Source organism: Dicentrarchus labrax, unplaced genomic scaffold (genome assembly GCF_905237075.1).
Source record: "Dicentrarchus labrax unplaced genomic scaffold, dlabrax2021, whole genome shotgun sequence".
Classification (NCBI taxonomy): domain Eukaryota; kingdom Metazoa; phylum Chordata; class Actinopteri; family Moronidae; genus Dicentrarchus; species Dicentrarchus labrax.
Window position 1 is genome coordinate 19,564,883 of NW_026136715.1, and position 12,439 is coordinate 19,577,321.

The 12,439-nt window shown below is 41.2% G+C and overlaps 1 protein-coding gene across 15 annotated transcripts in view; it reads left to right on the forward strand.

Annotated features, from left to right (window-relative positions):
- Positions 1-12,439, forward strand: part of ubr4 (ubiquitin protein ligase E3 component n-recognin 4) — a 50,767-nt gene that overhangs the window by 12,396 nt on the left and 25,932 nt on the right. For 13 of the 15 annotated variants that reach the window (XM_051424123.1, XM_051424127.1, XM_051424126.1 and 10 more), the window contains 30 exons: positions 559-746; positions 884-1,040; positions 1,177-1,262; positions 1,386-1,555; positions 1,818-2,097; positions 2,476-2,608; positions 2,832-2,911; positions 3,001-3,129; positions 3,397-3,579; positions 3,778-3,900; positions 4,007-4,236; positions 4,399-4,517; positions 4,607-4,704; positions 5,099-5,256; positions 5,376-5,582; positions 5,781-5,882; positions 5,965-6,065; positions 6,604-6,991; positions 7,235-7,298; positions 7,459-7,650; positions 7,978-8,048; positions 8,648-8,840; positions 9,506-9,739; positions 9,912-10,082; positions 10,193-10,375; positions 10,561-10,719; positions 10,973-11,125; positions 11,322-11,549; positions 11,782-11,939; positions 12,069-12,243. In XM_051424123.1, the coding sequence (XP_051280083.1) occupies positions 559-746; positions 884-1,040; positions 1,177-1,262; positions 1,386-1,555; positions 1,818-2,097; positions 2,476-2,608; positions 2,832-2,911; positions 3,001-3,129; positions 3,397-3,579; positions 3,778-3,900; positions 4,007-4,236; positions 4,399-4,517; positions 4,607-4,704; positions 5,099-5,256; positions 5,376-5,582; positions 5,781-5,882; positions 5,965-6,065; positions 6,604-6,991; positions 7,235-7,298; positions 7,459-7,650; positions 7,978-8,048; positions 8,648-8,840; positions 9,506-9,739; positions 9,912-10,082; positions 10,193-10,375; positions 10,561-10,719; positions 10,973-11,125; positions 11,322-11,549; positions 11,782-11,939; positions 12,069-12,243 (4,913 nt within the window). The remainder of the gene's footprint in view (positions 1-558; positions 747-883; positions 1,041-1,176; positions 1,263-1,385; positions 1,556-1,817; positions 2,098-2,475; positions 2,609-2,831; positions 2,912-3,000; positions 3,130-3,396; positions 3,580-3,777; positions 3,901-4,006; positions 4,237-4,398; positions 4,518-4,606; positions 4,705-5,098; positions 5,257-5,375; positions 5,583-5,780; positions 5,883-5,964; positions 6,066-6,603; positions 6,992-7,234; positions 7,299-7,458; positions 7,651-7,977; positions 8,049-8,647; positions 8,841-9,505; positions 9,740-9,911; positions 10,083-10,192; positions 10,376-10,560; positions 10,720-10,972; positions 11,126-11,321; positions 11,550-11,781; positions 11,940-12,068; positions 12,244-12,439) is intronic. The other 2 variants (XM_051424132.1, XM_051424138.1) reach the window with 1 other exon arrangement.

Below are 12,439 nucleotides of genomic sequence, written 5' to 3' on the forward strand. Positions count from 1 at the left end.
GTATGAGAACATACAAACAAAAGCAGCCATGAACTTGATGTTACAATCTCAACAACAACATCATTTCGGTGGAAATTAAGTGCCCACAATAATGGCAGGTTACTGTGAGGAGGGTAGTTTTTTGTTGTTGTTTTTTTGTTTGATTTTCCTGTGACTAGGGTGACATAGGGTAACAATACAGTATAAGCTCTGTCATTATCATTTCAATACCTGTTTTAATGGCCAGTGTAATGGAGAAAAAGGGAACATAAATACAACAAATGGGTTTCTCTCATTGTCAGTAATAGAGGAAAAATATTCTAATAAGAGAAATTCTGTAGTATTCTCCTTTTTAAGTGGATATTCACCAACAGGATGTCACTGTATGTTCACTATTTACTTCAGTTTTTGGCTCTCGTTCACTTCCTGCACAGTGTTATAGGTGTAATGAACTAGTTTGAAGCTTTTTACATTTTGTCTTTTTATGACGCCACTACCACTCCACAGTCTTGTAAGTCTTGGGGCATTTCTCACCTCCACTCTGAGAAATTCATATGAATTATTTGTCTTTTCCTACAGATGATGACAGTGAACCCATCTTGGGGCTTTGGTTTGAAGAGACAATTTCCCCCACCAAAGACAAAGTTGCTCCCCCACCCCCTCCACCACCCCCACCCCTGGAGACCTCTCCCAGACTAAAGAGTCCCAGCAAACAGAATCCCAGTGAGAATGGAAACATTTTAGCTGGACGTAAAGACCCGGAACTGGTGAGGACTGATTTTTGTGTACCTGTCCAGTGTACGGCACGTTTTTTTTTAAAATAAGGGTAGCATACCTGTCGTCATGTTTCCACTAATAGCTTTTGAAAGTTTTTTGTTTTTAACATGTTTGTTTGTTCCTATAGTTCCTTAGTTTAGCCTCCAGTATTCTGAACTTCATCACCACCTCAATGCTGAAGTCCAGGAACAACTTCATTCGCAACTACCTGAGCGTCTCTCTTACAGAGCAGCACATGGCTACACTAGCCAGCATCATCAAAGACGTGGACAAAGATGTCAAAGGTATTTTTTTCATGCAAATGATCTCTCTAGTGTACCCTAATTTCCTTTTGTTGGCTTGGTAGATAATGATGACAGTAGCTCATAATTGGTAGACAGCAATGCATGCTAGGTTTAATGCATTTATTTTTCGCTTCAGGCTCCTCAGATGAAGTGTTTTCTTTAGCTCTGTATCACTTCAACCACACCATGGTAACATCAGATCTTCCATCCCCGGCCTTGCAGGTAAGAGGAATGACAGTATCTTGTTCACAAACACCAAAAATCAACATACAATAAAGAGCCTATAATTTATGAATTGTTTATTCAATGTCACAAACTTTTTATTGTATCTTTTGTCATTCCCAGAGCACCCTTCTTCAGCAATTAGGTGTTGCGCCCTTTTCAGAAGGTCCCTGGCCTCTGTACATTCACCCTCAGTCATTATCAGTCCTCTCCAGGCTTCTCCTCATATGGCAGCACAAAGCCAGCGTGCAAGGAGAACCGGATGTGCCTGAGTGTATGAAAGTCTGGGAAAGGTATGGCAAACATGGCAATTCTAATCTAGCCCTTCAGATTGCTCACAGAAAATGCTTGTGTCGGTAATGAGTGAAAAAGCATGGTTGTTTTAAGTTTATCAGTATTCTAGTATTTACCAATATTCGAGAACACACTTTTACAGTTAATTTTAAAATCATATTAGCTAGTGTGCTGTGGTTTGCAAAACCGCACATGAACTGCTGGGATTTATTGAATACTCATTTCTCTTTTCTGCTACCTTTTCATTTCCTGCTCTCATAGATTTTTGGGAACACTGAAGCAACACACTATTCAGAGTTCTGTTCATGGAGAAGATGACCTTAATGTAGAGCACCTCCAGCTCCTGCTGCTCCTTTTCCACAATCTGTCGGAGCGCGGACGACGATCAATTCTGACCCTGGTCACCCAGGCCATCACTGAAGTGGCACAAAGCAGAGACTCCCAGCTGAAGGCGGTACCCCTCAACCTGGCCCGCCTTTGTCTGGTTTTTGACTACCTGCTGCGCCACTACTCCAAGCCTCCCTTGTACCTCTTTGAACAGGTTAATTGCTTATATTCTAATGGTGCTATCTTGTCCTGATGTCATACTTCCTATTCATGCTTTTATTTTTTATTTAATTTGATTTGACAAGTAAACTGCATTCATTTGATATATATTACATGATATGAATATTTGACTATAAAAATATCCTCACAGTCACTATCCAAATGAATTAATTTGGAGCAGCAACTGGTACCAAAGATTCAAATATTTTTATGGTTTCTAGATTTGGTAAATTGCAGTTTTGAGTTATTTTGTTTTTATTACCCCAGCTAGAGGAGTAACATGACAGCCAAATTAAGTCTTTTGAATGATTGTGATGTGTGTGTTGTGATTACCAGAAATTTAGCTTTTCTCTACCATGAATATTGTTTACAGGTGCAGTATAACCTCCTCACCCCACCATCCACTGGACCAGGTTCTGTTCAGGAAGGTGGCAAACGCAGCAGCCTTCCCCTTTACTATGGATTCAAAGAGGTGGAGGAGAACTGGGCCAAACACTGTTCAGCAGGTAAGACCAGTGAAGAACAAGTTGCATGGTCTGTTTTTGTGGAAGGAGATTAATAATAAAAATTGAACAATTTGCATAGAACCTCAGCAAGTTTCAAACATGTATTTCATATTGTCAACAAAGAACAAAGTGTTCTGATTTCTTATCTGTGAAGAGGATGTGGCTATTGTGGTACTAGATGAGAAATTATTGTTCTGTTTTCTTGCACTTCAAAATTTCTTAGATTCAAATGTTCAGCCCAAATTCTACTGCGTTCTGTCCCCTGAGGCATCTGAAGATGATATCAGCAGACTGGACAGCAAGGTGAGACTTTGACTTCTAATAGATAAAATGGTGGTTTTTTTCCACTCCTGTGCCTCACTGTATCCTAAGATAACTTTCCCCCCTGGTAGGTCTTTCCTAAGCTGTTCAATGGAGCGGTTAAATACGATGAACTGTATGCGTGGCTCATCTCACTCCTGGTGGCAGGCTCTGAGTTTGACACAGCAAGAAGACAAGAGAACAAGCCCATCACTCCTATGGTGAGAACACATGACATGAACACACCATGAACTGTGTGAACAGGTTAAACAAGCCCATGATGCACCTCTATAACTAAAGCTGCATTTCCTGAGTTTGCTTTAAAAAAAAAAGTCTTCCAGTTGTTTGATTCCAAAAAACCTTTTAATGTGAAACACCACCAAATGTTAGTATTTTAATTAATCATAAATTAACAGCAACAGTTCAGACCTGATATTAACTGTGTGGGGATTAGAGTACAGTGTATGTTTGTTTATCACCCTACACAGGAGGCATGCTCCCTTCAGTACTACTTCCTGATACTGTGGAGGATCTTGGGCGTTTTACCACCCTCAAAAGCCTACATGGAGCAGCTACAGACGGGCTGCAGCGATCCCAGTGAGAGTGACATCCTGCACACACTGCGATGGTCCTCACGCCTCCGGGTGTCAACCTACGTGAATTGGATCAAGGTCTGTTGACACATGAAAGTCCTATAGAATGCTTATTAACGTGATGTATGCCAAAACAAACAAATGAATGTTTTTTTTATTTCTTGTTCATTTCTGATTTACATAATATAACATACTGTGTCCTTAATCCTGTAATGAAACACCTTTTTCATTGTGGTTTATTTTGATGTATGATTATGCCCATGTCCTCACTGACAGGAACACCTGGTGAAGCAGGGAATGAAGGCAGACCAAGCAGCGTCTCTGGTTGAGTTGACAGCTGCTAAGTGCAGCACTGTGAAATACGATGTGGAGCTAGCAGAGGAGTACATTGCCAGACAGGTAATGATTTCAGTGTAGTCATTGTTGACCTGTGTTTATCAGTTATTGTATAAACTATTTTGAACGCAGCTGTCAATCTTTGACGATTTTGATGATTCTGTTGCAGATTTCCACCTTCTCCAGTGTAGACCCGAACGTCATCCTTCCACTTAATCAGTTACCCTCGCTGCAAGCCATCTATACACTCGATGCAGTCATTTCTAAAGTGCAGGTTTCCCTAGACGAGCATTTGTCCAAGGTTGCTATTGAAGCAGACACCCACAAGTCATCTGAGATCACAAAGAACCTGCTGCCTGCCACACTACAGCTCACCGATGTTTACACAGCTTTTACCAGGTAAAAAGGGGTCCACTCTAACTTTCGCACTTTGGTTAACGCTGAACATCAGACAAGCTCGTCTAGGTCATGCTTTATGTCCAAGCTGGGATATAAGGTTGTGATTGAAATAGCTGTTTGTCCTCGTTTGTCTGATTATTAAACCATGCTTGTCATGAACAGGTCTTACCTACTAATGAACATCCCAGAGGAAGGGGAGAACAAGCTTACAGATGCCAAGCTCCAAGGTTACGCTGCAGTTCTGTCCATTGGATCCACCCGCTGCAAGGCCAACACGCTGGGTATGTGAAAGAATTATTCAAGTAAAATAGTTTTCTCATAACTTTTCTTTGCACTCACTGTTGTAACCTGAACATTTTTAAATTCGCAGGTCATAGTATTATGCAGAACTTGCCATCGGCAGTACAGACAATCTGTGAGACTTGGAACAGCATCCACACCAATGAATTCCCCAACATCGGCTCATGGGTATGTGAATAAAGGTTGTTGCTTATAGTTCAGTTTGACTCCTTCCCTCTTTGTGAGCACTTTGTAAAGGAGAGTTGGCAGTCTACTCACCATTCAGTTCCATGGCCTTTTATCTTAATCATGGGCTGGTACTGAGCCGTTGACTGTGAGTCTGCCAAGTTATGTTCAGAGCAACTGAATTATATATTTTATGTAATTATTTCTCGGTTAAATAAACTTGACACTTTTCAATTTTAAACATAAGCTTTAATGCTCTCATTTTAAACTATGGGTCTTATCTTAAAATATCTACCATTTAAAGCTTTCAGTCATATTAGAGATATCCAGTATTGGAAAAGCATTAAAATTTCAATATACAGTTTAGACTAATGATCTTGTGTTTTCTCTTTCTTAGCGAAATGCATTTGCCAATGATACCATTCCATCAGAGAGCTACATCAGTGCCATCCAAGCGGCTCACCTGGGTACATTGAGTTGTCAGTCCTTGCCTCTGGCCTCTTCTCTGAAACACATCCTGCTCTCTTTGGTTCGCCTCACTGGCGACCTCATTGTGTAAGTGCCTGTCCAGTGCTATTTAAAGTCATTAAACATAGAACCAATAGCATGTGATAAATGTAATTTATTTGTGAATAACCTGTTATCTTAAAATTGCTGCATGTTTGTCTCCTCAGCACAGAGGAGCTGAATCCTTCGCAGGTTGTGCGCACTTTGTTGCCCCTCCTCCTGGAGAGTAGCACAGAGAGTGTGGCTGAGATCAGCAGCACCTCACTGGAGCGCATCCTTGGCCCATCAGAGTCAGACGCCTTCCTAGCCCGCATCTACGAGCGTTTGGTGACCGGGTGTTACAACATCATTGCCAATCACTCAGACCCCAACAGGTATGTTTGATAAGATAATTAATTAAACCTGCATTAAACATTATATTTGTTATTACTATTGAATCAAAACACTTTGTGTGCTGAAGAACAAAGCCCCACTGTGCAGCTTTTAGCATATTTTTGTTTACTAGACTGCATGTTCATTGTTTGGTGGAGTCTCACTGCTCTTTTTAACAGTTGACCTCTCATTTCTTTTAGTGGTTTGGATGAGTCTGTCCTTGAGGAATGCCTTCAGTACCTTGAAAAGCAGCTTGAGAGCAGTCAAGTCCGCAAAGCCATGGAAGAGTTCTTTTCTTTCAGGTATCTGCTCAGTTTACAACACAGGCTGCATTATTACATGTTTATACAGCTACCTCACTTATTCTCTGCTCCTTTTTTACAGTGGTGAACTTGTCCAGATTATGATGGCGACTGCCAATGAAAATCTATCGGCAAAGTTCTGCAACAGGGTGCTCAAATTCTTCACCAAGCTTTTCCAGCTCAGTAAGTCTACTGTTGTAATTTCAATAAAAAGCTATCTAAAGGCTGGGGTATGCTTCAAATTGACTAGTTCATACGAATGATTGTACACCAATGGTAGAAGTGTTAAATTCTGTTCCCAATGGCAGTGAAAAGCCTCCTGTCATGGAGGGTTGAGTGATGAAACAAATGTGGATAAATCCACACATTTTAAGACTGTCTCTCCTCAAAGGCTTAGATGGTGTTGCCCTCTATTAAAACCAAAAAGTGACGGAAGTAAATGTGTGAAGAAGTTCAACACCTGCATACTTTTTCACCTCAGCACACTCACACCCGACTAATAGCTGCGTAAAGTGGACGTACTAAACGTTTTTATGTTTTCGAAAAATTCTTAAACACAGTCCCCCTCTATTGTGATGTCGGAAAGGTGTGGGAGAGGGTGCAATAAACACGTTTGAAGCATACCTGATGCCTTTAAATTGTCAAAAATCAAAACAGAAATCTTAAACTGCATCAGAGTTTTCAGCAATTTTAAATCTCAATGTGATATTGTCGTACACAGCGGAGAAGAGTCCAAACCCCAGCTTGTTGTGTCTGTGTGGCTCACTGGCCCAACTTGCCTGTGTGGAGCCCTCTCGCCTGCAGTCCTGGCTGACACGCATGACAGCCACCCCACCAAAGGACTCGGAGCAGCTGGAAATAGTGCAAGAAAACCGACAGCTTCTGCAGGTGCTCACCACTCATATTGTGCGTGACAACAGCCAGGTGGGCGAAGGAGTGTGCACTGTCCTCCTGAGCACACTCATTCCCATGGCGACAGACATGCTAGCCAATGGTGATGGAACAGGCTTCCCCGAGCTCATGGTCATCATGGCCACACTTGCCAGTGCTGGACAGGGGGCCGGCCACCTACAACTGCACAGGGCAGCTATCGACTGGCTGACCAGATGGTGAGAAATCAGTTTCTCAGACATGTTGTCCCCAGATTTAATTTACTGATGTACATTACTGATGATCTTTTATCAGCAGTGCTATGGCTAAAGTCACCATAAAAAGCGACTCTCTGATTAATTACCATGGATTATAAAAATACTTTGTCATTGAGTGATCTAACCTCTTAGCCATTATTAAGCAGAAATACAGTCTTGAATTTCTGAATATTCATTTCAACTACTCCCATCTTTTCTCTGCAGCAAAAAATATTTAACACAGAAGAATGTTGTGGAAAAAGTGAGCACAAACATATCCCAAGGAAAGGTAAGTTTTTATCTGTGTCAGTATATTGCACCACTTTTTAGAAGTGCCTTATTTTGACGTCATCCAGGTGCAATTCTGTTTTAAACACTGGCATAGCATTTGTTAGCATTTTTAACCATTAATCGTCAAGTACCCCCGGTTCCTTTTTTTTTTTTTTCAGCACGCCAGCATGCTGGAATGCTCATGCCACATCATCTCCTATCTGGCTGATGTGATGAATGCCTTGCGACAAAGCAGTGGCCAAGGTACCGCGGCACTGCTGATGGAGGGAGAAGAGAAGGCTATGGAAGTGGACTCGGACTGGGTGGAAGAGCTTGCAGTAGAAGAGGATGATTCCCAGGCAGAGGATTCTGTGAGATCACATTTCTTTATGTCTATCCTCCTGAAACTGCGCTATGTTTTGTAAAAGTGTAGTATAAAGACCTGAACATGAAATCTGTCAAAGAATCTTAGACGTCCAGTCAGCTGAGTTTATATACACAGACTGAAATGCATAATGTCATATGCAAGAAATGGACAATATAATGTTAAAAATCTGTACCACTTGATTGATTTCCCCTGAAACATATTTAAGTGCATTATAAAATTAATGCCATTTTTTGTTTGCTTTACTCAGTTTTTACTCCATCTGTTGCTAAATGGATTAATCCATCCTAACACGTTTGTCATTGTTTAACAGGATGAAGACTCCCTTTGCAACAAACTCTGCACCTTCACCATTACTCAGAAGGAATTCATGAACCAGCACTGGTAATGAAAAGTTTATTGTTCCCTGTGATTTCAGTTTTATTCTGGATTAAGACCAGAGGTTGTTTTTTTCTTCCAATCAAGTCTGGTTCAAACTACAAGGCTGTTAGATCTGAAAATAGAGATGTCACACAGGGTTCCTTTCTCAAAATAAAGAGAAACTATTAAGATCCCACATACAGTAGATTTACATGAAACAGAGAAAAAGTTATCATTTGTTTATGTTTACAAAAACAAGACAATTTCACACTGCTGTCATTGTGCACAAAATGCTCCAAATTATGTTAATTTGTAATATAATTTAGCATTATCTAGAAAGCAAAAGTAACAGTCATTGTGTTAGTGGTATATTTTCTGTTGGGACTGTCTGTGTTTTTGTTGTCCTGTCGTGTTGCGTAGTTTTGATTTTCCCACGTCTTAATGCAACAAAGGTTTCTCTTTGTAGAGTCTAAACTAAGCTTGGAAGCAGCACCTTTGAAGGTTTTTGTAATATTAACTCTGTAATGTGGTTATAATTTTTATAACAGTATATACTTGTCTGTCGTTACTAAATTGTTGATGTATTTTACACAGCCTTGTCCTGGTCCTTTTTCATTCTACAGGTACCACTGTCACACCTGTAAGATGGTGGATGGGGTAGGTGTGTGCACAGTGTGCGCCAAGGTCTGTCACAAAGACCATGAGATCTCCTATGCCAAATATGGCTCTTTCTTCTGTGACTGCGGTGCCAAAGAGGATGGCAGCTGCCAGGTGAGACCGAATACCTCAGGTCATCATGGGAAGAGAACAACAGCGGTAACTTTGGCTTGCAAGTCATTCCCCCATTGACTTCCATCCAGTCATTTCATTTGGTCAGGGTTATAGCTAGCCCACACATGTGGCCAGAAAATGAGAGAAATCATGTTATGAATGTCTGTTGTCAACATTTTGTCTACTGAAAAGGCCAGTTTTCCTAGTTAAACTTACATGATGGATTTTTGAATTTGCATGTGACAATGAACAAACCATCAACTACATTTTACCTTAAGTTCTACACTAAGTTCTGTTTAGTTCTATGTCAGTCTTGTGATTACAATGACTCATAATAGTTTTGTTCAAATCCATAAGTGAAATGTATGGTATTGGCATGCAGCAAATTCCAATACAGTTAATAATTGTTTCAGTGATCTCAAGAGTCTTGTCAATCTATGATTTTTGTTTGCCTTTGGAGGCAGTTTAGATAAAGTGCACCTCCATCCAACACAATCTCTTTTACTAACTATATACTCCACAATGCTGAGGAGCTAGCAAAGTGAAAACACAAATCAGGTTATTGTAATGGTAAAGAAGTTAAAATAGTAAAGAAGATGACTTCATGTGAAAAGCTTTTATTTGATGTACTGCCATATTCAGTTTTATATTCATGCACATATCAACAATGTTGCTGTTCTCACTGCTGTAATTTGTCATTCTATCCACAGGCCTTGGTCAAACGCAGCCCCAGCAGCGGCATGAGCTCGACTCTGAAGGAGTCTTCTGCGTTCCAGAGTGAACTGCGTATGCCTGACAGTGCTATCCGCCACCAGAATGCCTCACCCTCCGACAAGGGCAAGGTCACCATCTGTGATGGCAAACCTGGCGATGAAGACAGACCTAAGAAGAGCAGTGTGTGCAAGAGCATTGAGGGCTGCCAGGAAGAGTTGCTAGCACAAGTGGTGAGAGAAAATATATTAATCTATTCTGGATGTGTCATTGAGTCTGTGTCTCTGTATGTCTTGTATGTTTCTCTATGACATAACATTGTTGCACTTCTTCTTCTACTTCTTTTATATGCATTACACTGTATATTGTGTGACTCAAGCTTTTGGCTCGCTTACTCCCCAACAGATGGGATCGTCCACTGCAGCAGTCATACTGGAGATGCTCATGTTCCTAATGGAAGCCATCCAGACCAACTTCCAGCAGGCATCAGCAGTGGGAAGTAGCAGCCGTGCTCAGCAAGCCCTCAATGAACTGCATACTCAGGACAAAACTGTGGAGATGACAGACCAGTTAATGGTATGAAGACCTGTACAGTTTGGAGTGGTTAGAAAAAATCACCCAGTTATTTGTTATGTAAACGTTATTATAAACTACACTGAGTTTAATAAATTGTCTGTTTTCCTCAGGTGCCCACGCTCGGCTCTCAGGAAGGGGCTTTTGAGAATGTGAGGATGAACTACAGTGGTGACCAGGGACAAACTATACGACAGCTGATTAGTGCACATGTCCTGCGGCGTGTTGCCATGTGTGTCCTGTCTTCACCCCACGGCCGCCGTCAGCACCTTGCAGTCAGCCACGAAAAGGGAAAGGTAAGCTTCACAAACCAGTAAATTAAAGCAGACATCGTCTACTTAATCCTCATGTCATTCCAAAACAATGTGTTGCAAATTATTCAACTAAATGGATAGATCCATGAATAGAAATTTTTCTTTTTCTTTTCTAACGATGTGATTGTTTGTTGTAACCCATTTTATCTCAATCTTCTGCTTGACAGATAACAGTGCTGCAGCTGTCCACTCTCCTGAAACAGGCTGACTCGAGCAAGAGAAAGCTAACACTGACTCGTCTGGCCTCTGCTCCAGTCCCTTTCACTGTCCTCAGTCTCACAGGCAACCCTTGTAATGAAGATTACCTGGCTGTGTGCGGCCTCAAGGTCAGAAAAACAGCTTCTTTCAAAGAACCTAAACCTATTAAAATAAAAACACTACAGACAACAATGTAGTTATTTTGCTTGCAAGAGAAGACCACAACTAAGTTACCCTCGATCATTATCATGGTAGCTTTCAGAGTAGCTGTTCATGCTAACTTTAGCCAAGTAGATTTAGATGTACTTTTAAAAAATGGCTGATACATAGGAATTTGGTATTTGACTCTTTTGTCTTTGTCGTTCTTTTTTTTTTTTCCAGGACTGCCATGTACTAACTTTCAGCAGCACAGGCTCAGTGTCAGACCATTTGGTGTTGCACCCACAACTGGCTACTGGCAACTTCATCATCAAAGCTATCTGGTTACCAGGCTCACAGACTGAACTTGCCATCATCACAGCTGACTTTGTTAAGGTATGTGTGTGAATAAAGACTTTGTATGTACCTTAAGTTCGAGTGTTGACCTATTATTGGTGATATGACTGAATGTTTTTATTAATTTGGAAAGACAGTCAGGTGCTAAACATGTAACTATGATTTCTCAGCTTTATGCACGTTGAAAAAACTTGGTGATACTCATCTTTTTCTATTTGTCTCCCCTGCTAAACAGATTTATGACTTGTCAGTGGATGCCCTGAGTCCTATGTACTACTTCCTGCTCCCAAGTTCAAAGATCCGTGATGCTACCTTCCTTTTCAACGAAGAAGGGAAAAACGTTATTGCCATCATGTCTTCAGCAGGTTACATGTACACCCAGGTCATGGATGAATCCAGTAGTGCCCAGCATGGCCCTTTCTATGTCACAAATGTATTGGAGATAACCCACGAAGACTTGAAGGTAAGTGGGATGTGTACTAGGCCATGGAATTATACATGTGCGATGTTGTACAACATGTTTTCACAGCAGAATATATCATTGTTTGCTAAAAAGGGTCTACAGTATATCCAACCCTACAGTGTATTCCTGTTAGTTGATTTCATGTTTACAAACCACTTAAAATCAGTGTTTCTTAAAAATGCTGAGTGGTGTAAAGAAATTAACATGGTAAATTCTTTCTGTGTGACTCCAGGATAGCAACGGGCAGGTAGCCGGCGGTGGTGTGTCGGTTTATTACTCCCATGTGCTTCAGATGCTTTTCTTCAGCTACAGCCAGGGGAAGTCCTTCGCTGCCACAGTGAGCCGCAGCACCACCGAAGTTCAGAGGCTCTTCCCCATCAATGTCAAAGGGTAACACTTCTCCACACCATATACAGTATCTTCACTTACCTGCTACTGCGCTGGATCTGGGAAATGTAATGGGTAACTGGAGGAGCTAACTATGTGTCTGTATTTCTCTTGCACTCATTCCCTCTTTAGCTCTAATGGCGGCAGCAGTAAGATGTCACCTGCTCTGTGCCAGTGGTCTGAGGTCATGAACCACCCAGGCCTGGTGTGCTGCGTGCAGCAGACAACGGGCATACCATTGGTCATTATGGTCAAGCCAGACACCTTCCTCATCCAAGAGATTAAAACTCTGCCAGCCAAAGCTAAGGTAAGGACAACTTACTGTCTTGACATGAAGCATTCACTAGCAGGTAAGAACATAGTGAATAGAACTTCAGCAGTGTATAAAATGGAAAAAGGAAGAACCCTATTAAAAAGAAAGTAGTAAAAAGAGCATGTATGAACTGAGAACACAGTCCTATAGTCGTTAAGCGGTCGTACAACCATTTTCTGCTTTTGACCTT